Source organism: Pseudophryne corroboree, chromosome 11 (genome assembly GCF_028390025.1).
Source record: "Pseudophryne corroboree isolate aPseCor3 chromosome 11, aPseCor3.hap2, whole genome shotgun sequence".
Taxonomy (NCBI): Eukaryota; Metazoa; Chordata; class Amphibia; order Anura; family Myobatrachidae; genus Pseudophryne; species Pseudophryne corroboree.
Window position 1 is genome coordinate 258,517,156 of NC_086454.1, and position 20,001 is coordinate 258,537,156.

At 48.2% G+C, this 20,001-nt stretch overlaps 1 protein-coding gene and 1 pseudogene across 1 annotated transcript in view; both read left to right on the top strand.

Moving 5' to 3' along the window:
• SLC7A6OS (solute carrier family 7 member 6 opposite strand) overlaps nucleotides 1–20,001 on the top strand; it is an 89,701-nt gene that overhangs the window by 24,285 nt on the left and 45,415 nt on the right. The window contains exons 3-4 of the mRNA XM_063945358.1: nucleotides 14,546–14,752; nucleotides 14,947–15,067. Of these exons, the coding sequence (XP_063801428.1) occupies nucleotides 14,546–14,752; nucleotides 14,947–15,067 (328 nt within the window). The remainder of the gene's footprint in view (nucleotides 1–14,545; nucleotides 14,753–14,946; nucleotides 15,068–20,001) is intronic.
• On the top strand, nucleotides 6,720–6,821 carry LOC134971082 (U5 spliceosomal RNA; annotated as a pseudogene).

The window sequence follows — 20,001 nt, forward strand, 5'->3', positions numbered from 1 at the left end:
GTGGTACCGAAACCGGACGGTTCGGTGAGACCCATTTTAAATTTGAAATCCTTGAACACATACATAAAAAAATTCAAGTTCAAGATGGAATCGCTCAGGGCGGTTATTGCGAGCCTGGAAGAGGGGGATTACATGGTATCCCTGGACATCAAGGATGCTTACTTGCATGTCCCCATTTACCATCCTCACCAGGAGTACCTCAGATTTGTGGTACAGGATTGCCATTACCAATTCCAGACGCTGCCGTTTGGACTGTCCACGGCACCAAGGGTATTTACCAAGGTGATGGCGGAAATGATGATACTCCTTCGAAAAAAGGGAGTTTTAATTATCCCGTACTTGGACGATCTCCTAATAAAGGCGAGGTCCAGAGAGCAGTTACTGGTCGGAGTAGCACTATCTCGGGAAGTGCTACAACAGCATGGCTGGATTTTAAACATTCCAAAGTCACAACTGGTTCCTTCCACACGCTTACTGTTCCTGGGGATGATTCTGGACACAGAACAGAAAAAAGTGTTTCTCCCGCAGGAGAAAGCCAAGGAGCTGTCATCTCTAGTCAGAGACCTCCTAAAACCAAAACGGGTATCGGTGCATCACTGCACACGAGTCCTGGGAAAAATGGTGGCTTCATACGAAGCAATTCCATTCGGCAGGTTCCATGCAAGGACCTTTCAGTGGGACCTCTTGGACAAGTGGTCGGGATCGCATCTTCAGATGCATCAACTGATAACCCTGTCTCCAAGGACCAGGGTGTCTCTACTGTGGTGGCTGCAGAGTGCTCATCTTCTAGAGGGCCGCAGATTCGGCATACAGGACTGGGTCCTGGTGACCACGGATGCCAGCCTTCGAGGCTGGGGCGCAGTCACACAGGGAAGAAATTTCCAGGGACTTTGGTCAAGTCAGGAGTCGTCCCTACACATAAATATTCTGGAACTGAGGGCCATTTACAATGCCCTAAGTCAGGCAAGGCCCCTGCTTCAAAACCAACCGGTTCTGATCCAATCAGACAACATCACGGCAGTCGCCCATGTAAACCGACAGGGCGGCACAAGAAGCAGGATGGCGATGGCAGAAGCCACAAGGATTCTCCGATGGGCGGAAAATCACGTACTAGCACTGTCAGCAGTGTTCATTCCGGGAGTGGACAACTGGGAAGCAGACTTCCTCAGCAGACACGACCTACACCCGGGAGAGTGGGGACTTCATCCAGAAGTCTTCCTACTGTTGGTAAACCGTTGGGAAAGGCCACAGGTGGACATGATGGCGTCCCGCCTCAACAAAAAGCTAAAGAGATATTGCGCCAGGTCAAGGGATCCTCAGGCGATAGCTGTGGACGCTCTAGTGACACCGTGGGTGTACCAGTCGGTTTATGTGTTCCCTCCTCTTCCTCTCATACCAAAGGTACTGAGAATAATAAGAAGGCGAGGAGTAAGAACGATACTCGTGGTTCCGGATTGGCCAAGAAGAGCTTGGTACCCAGAACTTCAAGAAATGTTATCAGAGGACCCATGGCCTCTACCGCTCAGACAGGATCTGCTACAGCAGGGGCCCTGTCTGTTCCAAGACTTACCGCGGCTGCGTTTGACGGCATGGCGGTTGAATTCCGGATCCTAAAGGAAAAGGGCATTCCGGAGGAAGTCATTCCTACGCTGATAAAAGCCAGGAAAGAAGTAACCGCAAACCATTATCACCGCATTTGGCGAAAATATGTTGCGTGGTGTGAGGCCAGGAAGGCCCCTACAGAGGAATTTCAGCTGGGTCGTTTTCTGCACTTCCTACAATCGGGAGTGACTATGGGCCTAAAATTGGGTTCCATTAAGGTCCAGATTTCGGCTCTGTCGATTTTCTTCCAGAAAGAACTGGCTTCACTGCCTGAAGTTCAGACTTTTGTAAAGGGAGTGCTTCATATTCAGCCCCCTTTTGTGCCTCCTGTGGCACCTTGGGATCTCAATGTGGTGTTGAGTTTCCTAAAATCACATTGGTTTGAACCACTTAAAACTGTGGATCTGAAATATCTCACGTGGAAAGTGGTCATGTTATTGGCCTTGGCTTCGGCCAGGCGTGTGTCAGAATTGGCGGCTTTGTCATGTAAAAGCCCTTATCTGATTTTCCATATGGATAGGGCAGAATTGAGGACTCGTCCCCAGTTTCTCCCTAAGGTGGTATCAGCTTTTCACTTGAACCAACCTATTGTGGTGCCTGCGGCTACTAGGGACTTGGAGGATTCCAAGTTACTGGACGTAGTCAGGGCCTTGAAAATTTATGTTTCCAGGACGGCTGGAGTCAGGAAAACTGACTCGCTTTTTATCCTGTATGCACCCAACAAAATAGGTGCTCCTGCTTCTAAGCAGTCTATTGCTCGCTGGATTTGTAGCACAATTCAGCTGGCGCATTCTGCGGCTGGATTGCCGCATCCTAAATCAGTGAAAGCCCATTCCACGAGGAAGGTGGGCTCATCTTGGGCGGCTACCCGAGGGGTCTCGGCTTTACAACTTTGCCGAGCTGCAACTTGGTCAGGGGCAAACACGTTTGCTAAATTCTACAAATTTGATACCCTGGCTGAGGAGAACCTTGAGTAGTTCTCTCATTCGGTGCTGCAGAGTCATCCGCACTCTCCCGCCCGTTTGGGAGCTTTGGTATAATCCCCATGGTCCTTACGGAGTCCCCAGCATCCACTAGGACGTCAGAGAAAATAAGAATTTACTCACCGGTAATTCTATTTCTCGTAGTCCGTAGTGGATGCTGGACGCCCATCCCAAGTGCGGACTGTCTGCAATACTTGTATATAGTTATTGCCTAACTAAAGGGTTATTGTTGAGCCATCTGTTGAGAGGCTCAGTTATATTTCATACTGTTAACTGGGTATAATATCACGAGTTATACGGTGTGATTGGTGTGGCTGGTATGAGTCTTACCTGGGATTCAAAATCCTTTCTTATTGTGTCAGCTCTTCCGGGCACAGTATCCTAACTGAGGTCTGGAGGAGGGGCATAGAGGGAGGAGCCAGTGCACACCAGATAGTACCTAATCTTTCTTATAGAGTGCCCAGTCTCCTGCGGAGCCCGTCTATTCCCCATGGTCCTTACGGAGTCCCCAGCATCCACTACGGACTGCGAGAAATAGAATTACCGGTGGGTAAATTCTTATTTTCTTTTACGTCCTAGAGGATGCTGGGGTCCACATTAGTACCATGGGGGATAGACGGGTCCACCAGGAGCCATTGGCACTTTAAGAGTGTGGGCTGGCTCCTCCCTCTATGCTCCTCCTACCAGACTCGGTTTAGAAAATGTGCCCGGAGTAGCCGGTCACAGCTAGGGGAGCTCTCCTGAGCTTTCCTATGGAAGTTTAGTTTAGAGTTTTTTATTTTACAGGGAGGCTGCTGGCAACAGCCTCCCTGCAGCGTGGGACTAAGGGGGGGAGCGGTGTCCGCCCTGCGGGGTCTGAGCCACTGACTCCGCTGACTGGACACTGAGCTCCAGAGGGGCTGATCGGTCTCCGCCGCAGAGGAACCGCTCACCCCGGCAGCATGCCGCCGACCCCTTACAGAGCTGAAGCAAGTGGTGAGTTAGTCACCAACCACCACCCCCCCCCCCTAGCAAGCGGGGGGCCAGTGTGAAGATGGCGGCAACAGGGGATGGATCGCGGTATTAACCATACTCCTGGACGGTACCAGAGGCGCACTGTGAGGGGCGCCCTGGGCCAGCGCTTACCCCTCACACTGGTCTGCAAGTCTATCAGGGTCCAGGGATCCATGCCAGCATAGCTCCTCAGGCCAGTTTAAAATTCAGAAGAGCAGGAAGACAGCGCCATGAAGGAGGCGGAGATTCTCCTCAGAGCGGACCCTGCAGCGTTCCAGCACCATTTTCCTGCATGCAGTAGCTGAAGGAAGATCCTGGTCCCTCCACAGCAGCTCCAGGTTACTGTAATACGGTACCAGGTGGTTGTAGAAGGGAGGGGAGGCTGTTAGTTTGACTGTGTGTCCTATTAAGGAGCACAAGTCAGCGCTGATAAGGGGTTTCTCCTTGTGATAAGCGCTGGTGTGGGTTGGCTCCAATCTCTGTCTCTCTCTTGCCATTCTTGGTGGGGAAACTCTGTCTTACCCCAACCTGTGTGTGGTGTGTTTGGTCACCAGCAGCAATGTACATGGATACAGTATCATATGCTGCAGAGGATTTATCCTCCCCAGGATGATCCCATTCCATGTAATCAGCTTAGCACTGGTTTAGCACAGATTCCAGCAAGGGAACCAGAGTGGTTTTCCTCTATCAAGACTTGGATTTCTCAAATTTCTGACAGGGTTGCCAGTAATGAGTCTGCAACCCAGGTATTGCAGTCCTCTATGGCTGTTTGGCCCTTGTCACGTACCTCGGGTCACCCCACTATATTCCCCCCACAAATGTGCGCTTGTGCAGGTAACACAAGACGACACGGATACAGATTCTGACACTACAGATGGTGATGGGGATGTATTGCGGGGGTCTGCATCTCTTGCAAGGGGGGTGCAGTTGTTGATAGAGGCTATCAGGGATGTGTTAAATGTTAATGATACCACACTTGAGCAGGTTGAGGAGGCTTTTTTCACTGAAAACAAGAAAGCCTCGCTAACCTTCCCTGCGTCAAAAGAGCTGAATGCTATCTTTGAAAAGGCTTGGGTGAATCCAGAAAAGTTTCAGATTCCTAAGAGGATTTTGGTAGCTTTTCCTTTCCCTGAGGAGGATAGGAAAAAGTGGGAAAACCAGCCGATTGTTGACACATCTGTATCCAGACTCTCAAAAAAGGTAGTTTTACCGGTATCGGGATCTACCGCCTTAAAGGAGCCGGCAGATAGGAAAATCGATAATACTCTGAAATCAGTGTACACTGCTTCAGGGGCCATATTGCATCCCACTATTGCTAGTGCATGGATTGCAAAGGCAATAGTGAAGTGGTCGGCTGCCTTGATGGAGGATTTGGATACGATGGATTGGGAAGAGGTTGCATTGTATTTCTTCTTCATCCACTAGGGGTCACTGGAGTACTCTTGGGATATGGACGGCGTAGCAGAACAAAGGCACTGAATATTTAAATTTAGAACTCTCCACCCCTCCATATCCCAGAGTACCTCAGTGTACGAACCCAGTGTTTTTTCTGTGCTCAAAGCACTAACATCGGCTTGTGGGATTCCCACACTTGTTGGAAGATTTTTATTAATTTTTAATTTTTATTTTTAATTTTTTTTTTAATAGCACATCCCTTCCCAGTTTCAAGAAAAACATGGGTCCGGGATAGTGCCGCTGCACGGGCAGCGCATGGCGTGTCGGTCCTCACAAAGAGCACCCTCACAGCCACACGCAGTTCACTACCTGCTGTAAACGGAGCTTGCAGATAGAAGCCCCGTCACAGCCATGAACTGCTGCCTGAGCTGGACGGAGCTTACAGGAAGAAGCCCCGTCGCAGCCATGATCTACTCCAGATGACTATAGAGGACTGGACGGAGCTTACACAAAGAAGCTCCGTCGCAGCCAGGACTACAGAGCTGGACGGAGCTTACAGAAGAAGCCCGTCACAGCCATGATTTACAAGACAGCTGGACGAGCTTACACATAAGAAGCCCGTCGCAGCCAGGACTACAGAGCTGGACGGAGCTTACAGAAGAAGCCCGTCACAGCCATAATTTACAACAGCTGGACGAGCTTACACATAAGAAGCCCGTCGCAGCCATGATCAGGAGACAAGGTAGGCTGGGGAACGGGGCGGTCAGCGCAGGCTGCCGCCCCGCTATGTTTGGGTTAATACCCGCTTCCGCCCGCAAGCCCCAGCCGCTATGTCTGCAGGCCGCCCGTCCCAGCGCTCCGTCCGGCCGCCCAGCTCCGTCCGGCCGCCAGCGCCATACGGCCGCAGACGCTCCCTCAGTCTCAGTACAGAGACGGGGACCGCCGCTCCGTCCGGCCGCCCAGCAGCCATCCACCCACATGTGCCAGCGCTATGAGGCTGCAGGCTTCCCGCAGGACACAGCGTTACAAGGCACGGTGGAATTCTGGCGGATTAAATATACAGCAGCACAGTGTATAGGCAGCTATATATAGGTGACAGGTATTTATAATGTATTGTTACCTGTCCTGGGAGTAATAGGCTATTGAGCATATATTACTGTCTGTGAGTTTCACAGTATAATAGGCTATTGAGCCTATATTAATGGCTGCTATTATCACTGTATAATAGGTTATTCAGCCTATATATTAATGTTGGTGGTTATCACTGTATAATAGGCTATTGAGCCTATATTAAGTCTGTGATTATCACTGTATAATAGGCTATTCAGCTTATGTAAATGCTGTATGAATATATTAATGTCTGTAATTATCATAGGCTATTGAGCCTATATATATATATATATATATATATATATATTTCTCTATCGTCCTAGTGGATGCTGGGGTTCCTGAAAGGACCATGGGGAATAGCGGCTCTGCAGGAGACAGGGCACAAAAAGTAAAGCTTTACGATCAGGTGGTGTGTACTGGCTCCTCCCCCTATGACCCTCCTCCAAGCCTCAGTTAGATTTTTGTGCACGGTCAGCATGGCAAAGGGGCCATTTTAACCATGCTTCCTGTTGTTTTCCAGGGTGTAATTCTGGAACATTCCTGCCCTACATCTCTAAGCCACCAGAGGCGCAGGGGTGTTAGTGGGAATTTGGTTCGGGTTTCACATGCCCATGTGAACTGTTTTTCACATAAAGAATACTCTAGTTTCTCTTCACATCAAATAAATCTTTCGCTTTTACTATAGATTTCCGTAGAGAGAAACAACCATGAGTTTCATATAAATATGCTGTTCAGCAATAAAATATATATATGACACATAACAATAAGTCGTGCAAGTGTCTGTCCGTTGCCTATTGTGGGGTCTGTCTGCATAGCGAGTAAGGCTCTAGCGCAGACTACAAATAATTTTTAAAAATCCTATGTTAAGCATTGGCAATTCAAATTACAAGAGCGGTAACATCGGAGTCTCGGAAGTTACTCCGCCAGCTCTAACAAAAGACAGTTGTTGACTGGTCTTATAATTTAATGCACAATTCTATGTCAAATCTCACACCGATAACTACCAGTGAGAAGGGTACATTAGACCAGCACTCAGATAGGGCGGGGTTTTTGACAACCATACATTGCTAAATCCCAGTGAGTCAATGTCTCCATTTTTACAGAGACTGAGTAGACTCTAACCACTATTTTATCGTTTCCAAAATGACGCGATCCGCCATTGGTAAATGCGTCTGTGTAAAACATTATAAAAACCCAGAATACATTTGGGTCACTAGACTCTATGTATGGAAACAATGAAAAAGAAGCTGCAGAGTATATCTGTAAAGCTTCTGCTAACGCCGGTTACTTTCATCGTCGCTAGTTTAAGTGCGACAAGGCCAGAACTTGTTGGTCCTAAATTTGATATTCAGCCATTACCGCAGCCAGTATCAAAACGGAAATACTGGTGCCGGCGTTTAATCTCTTTAGACTTCAGTTTTTTCAAAGACAAAACAGTCACGCCTTGTAACGACACGACGCTACAGTCAGCAAGCCAGTGGCTTGATGACCTCTTAGGGGTTTCCAGACATCAACTCATGGATGTCTCAGATATTTACAGATTAAAGGACAAGACTGCCTCTGTCGAACGGTTTGGCAGGTTGCCATTTAGTCTCTGCTGGTTTTCAGCTGTTTTTATATCCAGGCAGTAGTACACCAACAGAGTCAGGGTTATTTATTCCCCTCTGTTTGGGGTAACAAAACCAGACAGCTCCGTCGCAGTCTCAGTCAGCAAGTCACTTAATGCAGTTTGAAAATGGATTTTCTGCGGTTACTATTTGCATATTGGAGCCACAAAATTGCATAATTGCACTTGATCTTCACAATGCGTATTTACCCATTCCGGTTTGGTCATCACAGGTTCTAGCGTTTGCAAAACGCCACAACCATTAACCATTTCACTACCATTTGGCATCGTGTCAACGCCTCGGGTATTTACCAAAGTGATGTTGGTGATAGCTCATCTCAGAGTCCTGCCAGTGACAATCGTCCATACTTAGACGATCTGCTCATAAGAACTCTGTCTCAACAGAGTTCCTCTAACTTGCGCTACTAATGTATACTGCGGTGGCAGGTCAAGTTTTAAAAACAATCGCATCTAATTCCGTCTAAACGACGTCAATTCCTAGGTAAGATTATAAATACGGTAAATCAAAGACATTTACCTACTACACCAGCAAGAACAAATGTACATCTAGTAATTGGTGTAAAAGCCACGCACACTAGCGGTACATTGGTGTATTCGCCTGTTAACAATAATGATGTGTTTTCAAAGCGCTTTAGTTCGCCGGCCTTCACTCGCGTTTCCCACAGAGGGGCGAGGGTGTATATACTCTGGACAAGAGTCTCAGAGGTTCAGGAGTTGTAGTTAAAAAAGATCAGCGACAGAGTTCTAAAACGGATCACGATAGATTGCTGTCGATAAATGTCCTGGAACTCCGTGCAATTTTCAATGCACTACATGCTTCGCTTTCAGTCTGACCAAGTGCGGTCAGACAACGCAACGGGAGTTGCATACACAAGAACCAAGTAGCCGCATGGCAATGCAGCAGGTAACTCGAATCCTCTATTGCCCACAACACCATTATGGGAGGATGTCAACGGGGTTCATTCCGCGAGTGGACATCTGTTAGACAGATGATCTCGCCCGTCAGGATTTATATCCTGAAAACTGGACAGTAAATCCAGAGGTGTTTCATATGTGAGTACACAAAAGGAGTTACCCTCAGGTATACATGATGGCATCTCGCCACAATTACAAACGCTCAGTATGTGTACAGAACGACAGATCACAAGGACAGTGGCGGTGGAGTCTCTCACATTCGTGTGGTCATACAGCATCGTGTATCTGGCTCCACCATTTTCCGCTGCTCTCTCCGTTGCGAAAACGGATCATAAGACAGTTCGTCACAGTCATACTAGTGATATCTCATGGGTTTCGGAGAGCTTGCTTCTCGAATCTCCAAGGAATACTGGCACACGATCTTGGTCCGCTCATAATACGTCCAACCTGTTACAACAGGGAACGTTCTTTTACCCCTAGTTACCTAAGTACCTATTACCTATATACCGCGGCTGCGGTTGACGGGGTGGGGGGTTCAGACCGCCCTCTTAAGAAAAGAAATGTCATTACAGTATCGGTTATACTTATCATGTTACGAGCTAGTAAGCTGCTTAAGGCAGCTCATTATTACAAATTCATTATTACAAATTTGGTGTGCATATATAGGTGGTAAAGCTCGGAAGTTTCCGACATCATCTTTCAAGTTACCCGTATTCTGTTATTTTACAAACAGGGTGGGATGGAGAACTGCGTTTATCTGCACTGAGGGTGCAGGTATCTGTGTGGTCAACTTATTTTCAAAGACGTTTGACTCTATTGCGTCGGTACACACCTTTATACAAGGTGTCATCAAAGTGCAGCCTCCATTTATCCCACCTACAGCGCCAGGCGACTTGAGGTTGGGTTCACATTTCTTACAGTTTTCATATTTTGAACCCTTACAACAAATGGGGATTAAGTTTCTCACTTGGGAAAACATTTTTCTTCTAGCCTTAGCTTCGGCAAGGGTTTTGTTTTCATATTTGGGTGCCTTGTATTCCAAGCCACCGTATTTACGTTTTCTCATGACAAAGCAATCAGTATACCAATAGTGGTTCCTGTGTTGACAGCACATTCTAGAATTCTGAATGTGGTACACGCATTACGCGTCTATATGTCCCGACCGTCTACAGTACGTAATACGGATACGTTGTTTGTTCTCTATGATGCTGCCAACTGGGGTTAGCCAGTTTTCTCAGCAGACATTATCCAGTTGGATAACAATGACTACAAGTCAGGCTTACTTTAAGGCTAAGTTACAGTCGCCTACGTCAGTAACAGCTCATCCCACAGGTTCTGTGGGAATGTCAGCTCCAGCGGGTCGTGGAGCGTCTACTACGCGGCTACATAGCCTTCAGTGCACCACGTTTGTGCACGGTTACACGATATGAATGGTTGCGGCATCAGCATCTAGCTTTGGCTGCCTACTGTTACAAGTGTCAAACAGCTCTCCCGCCCACGAGGGAAGCTTTGGTACGTCCCAAGAGTACTCCAGTGACCCCTAGTGGATGAAGAAGAAAATAGGATTTTGGTACTTACCAGGTAAATCCTTTTCTTTGAATCCATAGGGGGCACTGGACGCCCACCCAGAGCAGTTTACCTGGGTTGTTTAAGCTCAGAGGAGCTTAGGGTAACAGGTTTTACCTTGTTTGTATTACGCTCAAAGGAGCTTATGGTAACACATTTTCACCTTTTTGGTTCAAACTATCAAGGTCTATCGGTTATGCTGTCAACTGTTTAGTTGACATTAACTTTATGGGTCAACTTTGTTGTTGTCCGGTATGTTATAGGAATTCTCCATTGTCAACCTCTCTATAGCAGTTCGCTCAGTAAAAACACTGGGTTCGTACACTGAGGTACTCTGGGATATGGAGGGGTGGAGAGTTCTAAATTTAAATATTCAGTGCCTTTGTTCTGCTACGCCGTCCATATCCCAAGAGTACTCCAGTGCCCCCTATGTATTCAAAGAAAAGGATTTACCTGGTAAGTACCAAAATCCTATTTTACGCAACATTCATGATTCTGCAGGTTTCATGGTAGAATGGGTTCCATGGCTGCGGGAATTTCTTCCATGTCTGTTTCAGCTCGTCGGGGACTTTGGCTTCGCCAGTGGTCGGCCGACGCGGAATCGAAGAAGAAGTGTGGAGTCGCTACCCTATACAGGCCAGGCTCTCTTTGGGGAAGCCCTAGACGCATGGATTTCTACCGGTACAGCGGGTAAGTCTCCGTATCTTCCCTCAGCAGCACCTGCTCCGAAGAGATCCTTCTCCTCAGCTACGCAGCAGTCCTTTCGGACCAACAAGACCAGAAAGGCCAACTCATCCAATACCTTCTTCAGGGGAGGTAGGGTTAAGTCCAAGAAACCTGCCGCTGCAGGTTCTCAAGAACAAAAGCCTGCTTCAGGTACCCCCTAAGTACTCCTCATGACGGTGGACGGGAGGGCCCGGAGGTGGGGCCTGTGGGAGCGAGACTCGAACAGTTCAGTCATGACTGGGTCTCATCCTGCCTGGATCCCTGGGTGGTAGATATTGTCTCTCAGGGGTACAGGCTGGAATTTCAAAGTCTCCCTCCTCATCGTTTTTTTCAAGTCGGGCTTACCAACTCTGTTGCAGGACAGCACAGTGCTACAGGATGCTGTCCAAAAGCTGGTGGAGGCACAAGTCATTGTGCCGGTATCACTGCACATGCTGACAAAGGGTTACTATTCGAACCTTTTCATGGTACCGAAACCGGATGGTTCGGTCAGGCCCATCCTGAACCTAAAATCATTGAACCCCTTTCTAAAGGAGTTCAAGATGGAGTCTCTCAGGGCAGTGATATCAGGTCTGGAAGAGGGAGAATTCTTGGTATCCCTGGATATCAAGTATGCGTGCCTTCACATTCCGATTTGGTTGCCGCATCAGGCTTATCTCCGCTTCGCATTGCTGGACTGTCATTTTCAGTTCCAGGCCCTGCCGTTCGGCCTCTCAACAGCACCGAGGGTGTTTACCAAGGTGATGGCGGAGATGATGATGCTACTCCGCAAACAGGGTGTGAACATCATTCCTTATCTGGACGATCTCCTGATAAAGGCATCGTCCAGGGAAAAGCTGCTGCAATCCATTGTTCTCACAACACGGCTGCTTCAGAGTCATGGGTGGATTCTGAATTTTCCAAAGTCACATTTGGAACCAACCCGGAGATTGTCATTTCTGGGAATGATCCTGGATACGGAAGTGCAGCGGGTGTTCCCTTCCGTGGGACAAGGCGTTGGTGATCCAATCCATGGTCCGGGATGTCTTGAAGCCACCCCGGGTGTCGATTTATCAATGCATTCGCCTATTGGGAAAGATGGTGGCCTCCTACGAGGCTCTCCAGTACGGGAGGTTTCATGCTCGGACCTTCCAACTGGACCTCCTGGACAAGTGGTCGGGATCTCACCTCCACATGCATCAGAGAATTTGTCTGTCGCCAAGGGTGAGGATTTCACTCCTCTGGTGGCTCCAATTGCCTCACCTACTGGAAGGCCGCAGGTTCGGGATTCAGGACTGGGTCCTGCTACCAACGGATGCGAGCCTCCGGGGCTGGGGAGGAGTCACTCAAGGGGTGACCTTCCAAGGTAGGTGGTAAAGCCTGGAAGCCGGCCTGCCCATCAACATTCTGGAACTAAGAGCCGTCTACAACGGTCTTCTTCAGGCGGCCCCTCTTCTAAGAAACAGGGCCATTCAAGTACAGTAGGACAACGTAACAACAGTGGCTTACATAAACCGACAGGGCGGAACAAAGAGCAGAGCGGCAATGTCAGAGGTCACAAGAATACTCCTCTGGACGGAAAAGCGCGCGTTGGCGCTGTCAGCCATCTTCATTCCGGGAGTAGACAACTGGGAAGCAGACTTCCTCAGCAGACACGATCTCCATCCAGGAGAGTGTGGTCTCCATCCGGAGGTGTTCAAGGAGGTAACATCTTTGGGGTCTACCCCAAATAGACATGATGGCCTCTCGTCTCAGCAAGAAGCTTCGGCGTTATTGTTCCAGGTCGAGGGACGCTCAGGCAGTGGCGGTGGACGCTCTGGTGTCTCCGTGGGTGTTCCAGTTAGTGTACGTGTTTCCACCACTCCCACTCATCCCAAGAATCCTAAAGCTCATAAGGAGAACAAGGGTTCAGCGACCCTCATTGCCCCAGACTGGCCAAGACGGGCTTGGTACGCGGACCTTCTGGATCTACTGCAAGAAGAGCCGAGGCCTCTTCCTCTTCGGGAGGACCTGCTGCAACAGGGGCCGTTCGCCTATCAAGACTTACCGCGGCTACATTTGACGGCATGGAAGTTGAGCGCCTGATTCTTGCGTGGAAGGGTATTCTGAAAGAATACAGGCTAGGAAAGGGGTAACGTCTAAACATTACCATCGTATTTGGAAGAAATATGTCTCTCTTGGTGTGAGTCCAAGAAGTTTCCTACGGTGGAATTTCAACTGGGACGTTTCCTCCTCTTCCTGCAGGCAGGAGTGGATATGGGGCTGAGATTGGGATCTGTGAAGGTCCAGATTTCAGCCCTGTCCATTTTCTTTCAGAAGCAATTGGCTGCCCTCCCTGAGGTTCAGACCTTTTTGAAGGGAGTTCTGCATATCCAACCTCCCTTTGTACTGCCTACGGCACCATGGGACCTTATCGTGGTGTTGCAGTTTCTCCAGTCGGATTGGTTTGAGCCTCTACAGGAGGTGGAGCTCAAATTTCTTACATGGAAGGCAGTCACTTTGTTGGCCTTAGCTTCTGCTAGGCGTGTCTCTGAGCTGGGGGCTTTGTCATGCAAAAGCCCTTATTTGCTCTTCCATGAGGATAGAGCTGAGCTCCGGACTCGTCAGCAGTTCCTTCCAAAGGTTGTGTCGGCATTTCATATCAACAAACCTATTGTGGTGCCAGTGGCTACTGACTCCTCAATGTCCTTGGATGTCGTGAGGGCTCTGAAGATTTATGTGAAGAGAACTTCTCGTCACAGGAAGTCGGACTCCCTGTTTGTCCTATACGATCCCAAGAAAATTGGGTGTCCTGCTACTAAGCAGTCTATTTCTCGCTGGATTAGGTTCACTATCCAGCACGCCTATTCTACGGCAGGACTGCTGTGTCCTAAGTCTGTTAAGGCCCACTCTACTCGTAAAGGTGTGGTCTTCCTGGGCAGCTGCCCGGGGTGTCTCGACAGTACAACTTTGCCGAGCGGCGACTTGGTCGGGGTCGAGCACGTTTGCAAAGTTCTACAAGTTCGATACTTTGGCCTCTGATGATCTGAAGTTCAGTCAATCAGTTCTGCAGGAGCCTCCGCGCTCTCCCTCCCGTTCTGGGAGCTTTGGTACATCCCCATGGTACTAATGTGGACCCCAGCATCCTCTAGGACGTAAGAGAAAATAGGATTTTGGTACCTACCGGTAAATCCTTTTCTCGTAGTCCGTAGAGGATGCTGGGCCCCCGCCCATCGCTTCGTTTTCCTGCTGCTGTTATTTGGTTCAGTACCACTTCGTTTAGTTGAGTACTGCATTGTTACTTGGTAAGTAATGTTTCAGCCATTGCTGAGTAGTTCAAGCTAGTTGTCTTGACGTGCCTTGTATGTGTGAGTTGGTATGAATCTCACCACTATCTGTGTATTTCCTTCTCTCTAAGTATGTCGTCTCCTCGGGCACATTTTCTGATCTGAGTCTGGTAGGAGGGGCATAGAGGGAGGAGCCAGCCCACACTCTTAAACTCTTAACCCCAGCATCCTCTACGGACTACGAGAAAAGGATTTACCGGTATGTACCAAAATCCTATTTTATAGTTCTGCTACAGAGTACTTTGCTAAACGGAAGCAATTAGGTAAATTTCTGGAAGCATTCTCAAAGCTTTATAGTAGTGTTCTATATCTTGTTTATTTAGTTGAAGAACTGTGACCCAGAAACCATCATGTGTAACTCTGTGAAGATGATCCGGGAGCGTCTGGTCGTGTCTGAGGCAGGAGAAGGGTCAGAACATAGAGAGAGTGCTGATGAGTTTGTCTATGATATCTATTATGCAGAATCCTCACCACAAAACTGGATCCAGGACATCCTCTCTGTTCAGCCATGTGTTTATGATCAGGAGCTGGTACGTACAGAATTCTAAGGTTATTGTTAAAGAAATTGCAACGTAATAGTTTTTTTGTTTTTTTTTGCCAATTGAACAAATTAAAAAGGTATTTGTCCTTCGCTAGCCAGTATTTGTGTTTTTACTGCACTGAGAAACTACTGCCAAATCAAACAACCAGTCGCATTATAACTTGCCCCTTTCTCCCTGTGCAGGTGGCTGATGAACTAGAGCAAGATGACATTTATGAAGATGAGGATGATGAGAATGAAGAAAACAACTGGAGAAATGATTATCCTGATGAAGAGGACAGTGATAAGGAGGAGAGATATATGGGTAATTTACACAGGTTCTCTTAATCGTATTGTAGCATTAGTGAGTTTGTGTGCTAAACATGCTGAGCAAGACTGTATATGTAAAAGGTAGGCTTTAAGACTCTTAACACTGCCAATATTGGGGGTAATTCCAAGTTGATCGCAGCAGGAAATTTTATAGCAGTTGAGCAAACCCATGTTGCACTGCAGGGGAGGCAGATATAACATTTGCAGAGAGAGTTAGATTTGGGTGGGTTATTTTGTTTCTGTGCAGGGTAAATACTGGCTGCTTTATTTTTACACTGCAATTTAGATTGCAGATTTAACTCACCACACCCAAATCTAACTCTCTCTGCACATGTTTTATCTGCCCCACCCTGCAGTGCACATGGTTTTGCCCAACTGCTAAAAAATTTCCTGCTGCAATCAACTTGGAATTACCCCCATTGGTCATAAAATGCTGATGTAGCATCTCTATTTCTCTTACGTCCTAGTGGATACTGGGAATTCATTTTAGTACCATGGGGTATAGACGGGTCCACTAGGAACCATGGGCACTTTAAGAATTTGATCGTATGGGCTGGCTCCTCCCTCTATGCCCCTCCTACCAGACTCAGTTTAGAAAATGTGTCCGGAGTAGCCAGTCATGCTTATGGAAGCGCCTGAAGAGTTTTCTGCATTTATTTTTCTGTTTGTTATTTTCAGGAAGGACTGGAGGGCACCAGCCTGCCTGCTTCGTGTGACTTGGGGGAGAAACGGCCCAACCTCTTGAAGGGTTAATGGTCCCATTCCCCGCTGACAGGACGCTAGCTCCTGAGGGAACTATTCGCAAGCCCCACCACGGCGAGCGTACATTCCCGCAGCCCGCCGCCACCCCTAACAGAGCCTGAAGAGTGGTGAATACTTAGTGGTCGCCCCAGTTAGCGGGTTGCCGGCCATTATGGCTGCATGAGGGTACGGAGACGCACGGCTTCTAACCGGGGTGGACTGCGTCTCCAGACTCGGTACACAGTGCAGACGCACAGCTTATGAAGGGGTGAACTGAGTCTCGGTACACTGTACACAGTACCCACACTGGCAAACACAGACTTAAAACGGTTAGGACTCCATTTTAAGCACTAAATTACCTCAGCCAGTATTAAAAAAAAAAGTGGGAAGACCGCGTGCCTTTGAGAGGGCGGGACTTCACTATGAGCGGATACAGCAGCTCACCAGCGCCATTTTCCCTCTGCAGTGGACACAGACGCTGACTGACAGGAACGCACAGCTCCTCTGGAGTGACTAGATTACCTCAGTGGTACCAGGGGGTTATAGCAGGGGGGGAGCAATTTTTAGTGTTCCAAGTCCCCAATCTGGGTATTTAGTCTGCGACCCGGCTAAGCTTGGCATTAGAGATAAGGCCGCGGTGTGCTGGCTCCATAATATCTCTGTGTCTCCCTGGAAGGGCTCTTTTGTGGGTTAATTGTGCTCTTAACTTTTTCCTGTGTGTGTGTGTTGTCACATCTGTCAGGCAAAGAGTGTGTTTCATGTACGGCAGAGTGTTCCTCTTCCCCAGGGGGCTCACTACTGTGTACTTAGTGTAGTATACCACCCCAGGCTAGCGGGGCTGAACCAGCATGGCTGGATTCTATTAAAGGAATGATTTCCCATATTTCTACTAAATTGTCCCGCAAGGAGAAAGAGACGCAATACTTAAGACAGTCTGTGGATGAGTTTATGAACAGAGATTCAGTCACCAAACCAGCGTCTCAGACCCCTACCATTTGTCCGCAAAAAAGGTACTCTGTACCATATCCTGCAGTCTAACTCGGATGATCAAGGGTCAGACATGGAGGAGGAGGAGGTGGACTTAGAGGCAGGGATGCTGCTCTTTCACAGGGAATAGAGGCTCTTATAGAAGCTATCAGAGATGTTCTGCAAATTCCTGATAAGGTGACAGAGGAGTGTGAGGAATCTTATTTTAATGTAAAAAAGAAGTCCTCAGTCACGTTTCCTGTATCAAAAGAACTGAATACCCTGTTTGAAGAACCATGGGTTAATCCTGATAGGACATTTCTTATCCCTAAAAGGTTACTCTCATCCTTTCCTTTTCATTCTGAGGATAGGAAAAAATGGGAAAATCCACCGATAGTGGATGCATCAGTATCCAGGCTGTCACGGAAAATAGCGTTGCCTGCAATGGTGCAGCCTCCCTGAAAGACTCGGCTGATCGTAAAATTGAGACCACACTCAAATCCTTGTATACGGCTGCTGGGGTGACCCAGAGACCCACTATAGCATGTGCGTGGATTGCTAAAGCCATTGCCAAATTATCAGGTAACCTAATTGAGGGGTTCAATTCCTTATCTAGGAGGGAGATTGTTCTAATCCTGCAACATTTACAGGACTCTGCGATCTTGATGGTGGAAGCCATAAAAGAAGTAGGTTTGCTTAATGCACGCACCACTGCTATGGCAGTGTCAGCACGCAGGGGCTTATGGCTACGCCAGTGGACTGCGGACGCAGACTCCAGGAAAGGAGTGGAAGGCCTACCCTTCACAGGAGAGGCTCATATTTGGAGATGAACTAGACAAATGGATCTCCAAAGCTACTGCAGGTAAGTCCACATATCTTCCTTCTGCAGCTCCCCAAGTCAGGAAGGCCTACTCAGGACCTAATCTACAGTCCTTTCGGACTGTAGATTAAGGGCAAAACCAGGGGTTCTTCTACAGCCACCAGAGGCGCTAGCGGTAAACCATGCAAACCAGCAGCTGCCGCTTCTCAGGAACAGAGCTCTGCTTCCTCAAAGCCTTCAGCATGACGGTGGACCGCGATGCCTGGAAGACTGGCATGTGGGAGCCCGACTAAAGTTTTTCAGTCACATCTGCATAACACCATGCCGGAATCCCTGGGTCATAGATCTTATTTCCCAGGGCTACAGACTAGAGTTTCGGGAGCTCCCACTTCAGACTCTTCAAATCAGGCTTACCAGTTTCACAAGAGGCAAGTATAACCTTACAGGATGCCATTCAAAAACTGGCACAGACTCAGGTCATAGTTCCAGTTCCAGTCCATCTCCAAAACAAGGGATATTATTCCAACTTGTTTGTAGTACCGAAACCGGACGGTTCGGTAAGGCCGATTTTAAATCTAAAATCGTTGAACCCGTACTTACGAGTGTTCAAATTCAAGATGGAGTCTCTCAGGACTGGAGGAGGGGCAATTCCTAGTGTCTCTAGATATCAATGATGCGTACCTTCACATTCCAATCTGGCCGCCTCACCAGGCTTATGGTCTCTCCACGGCACCGAGGGTGTTTATCAAGGTGATGGCAGAGATGATGTTTCTCCATCGCAAGCAGGGAGTAAACATAATTCCATACCTGGACGATCTTCTGATAAAGGCATCGTCCAGGGAAAGGTTGTTGGACAGCATTGGTCTCACAACCAAACTACTCCTAGATCACGGGTGGATTCTAAATCATCCGAAATCTCACTTAGAGCCAATTCGGAGGCTCCCATTTCTGGGAATGATACTGGACACAAAGTCGCAGAAAGTTTTTCTTCCGTTGGAAAAGGAATTGGTAATCCAGTCGTTGGTTCGGGATGTCCTGTAGCCAACCCGAATATCTGTGTATCTATGCATTCGCCTTCTGGGGAAAATGGTGGCCTTTTACGAGGCTCTTCAGTACGGCAGGTTTCATGTAAGACCCTTCCAGCTCGATCTATTGGACAAATGTTCTGGATCACATCTTCACATGCACCAGAGGATCCGTCTGTCACCAAAGGCCAGGATCTCCCTTCTGTGGTGGCTACAGACTTCTCACCTAATCGAGGGCCGACTGTTTGGGATTCAGAACTGGATTCTGCTAAGCACAGACGCAAGCCTCAGAGGTTGGGGAGCAGTCACCGAGGGGAGTGCAGTTTCAAGGAAGATGGTCAAGTCAGGAAGTCTTCCTTCCAGTCAACATTCTGGAACTCAGGGCTATGTACAGCGCCCTTCTGCATGTCTCATATCTTCTTCAAGATCTGGCCATTCACGTTCAGTCGGACAATGTGACGGCAGTGACGTACGTAAACCGACGAGGCAGAACGAAAAGCAGAGCAGCAATGTCAGAGGTATCAAGAATTCTCCTCTGGGCAGAAAAACACGCTTTGGCGTTGTCGGAGGTCTTCATTCCGGGAGTAGACAACTGGGACGCAGACTTCCTCAGCAGACATGAGCTGCACCCGAAGGAGTGGGGCCTTCACCTGTAGGTGTTCAGGTGCTTGACACGTCGATGGGGATGTCCACAAATCGACATGATGGCCTCTCGCCTCAACAAAAACCCACAGGCAGTGGCAGTGGACGCTCTGACGACTCCATGTGTTCTGTCCACATCCGCTGATCCCAAGAATTCTGAAATGAATAAAAAGGGAAAAGGTTCAAGCAATTCTCATTGCTCCGGACTGGCCAATAAGGGCCTGGTACGCGGACCTTCTGGAGGTGCTCCTGAAAGATCCGTGGCCTCTACCTCTTCACGAGGATCTTCTGCAACAGGGCCCGTTCGTCTATCAATACTTAACATCGCTGCGTTTGACGGCATGGAAGTTGAACGGCTGATTCTAGCCAGGAGAGGCATCCCTGACAAGGTCATCCCGACTATGATCCAAGCCAGGAAGGGGGTAACGTCTAAACATTACCACCGTATTTGAAAGAAATATGTCTCTTGGTGTGAGAGCAGAAAATATTCTGCGGTGAAATTTCATCTGGGACGTTTCCTGCTTTTTCTGCAGTCAGGTGTGGATGCGTGCCTACGTTTGGGCTCCATAAAAATCCAGATTTCGGCCTTAAACATTTTCTTTCAGAATCAATTGGCCTCTCTTCCTGAGGTCCAGACGTTCTTGAAAGGTGTTCTGCATATCCAACCTCCCTTTGTGCCTCCCACGGCACCTTGGGATCTCAATTTGGTGCTGCAGTTCCTCCAATCGGACTGAT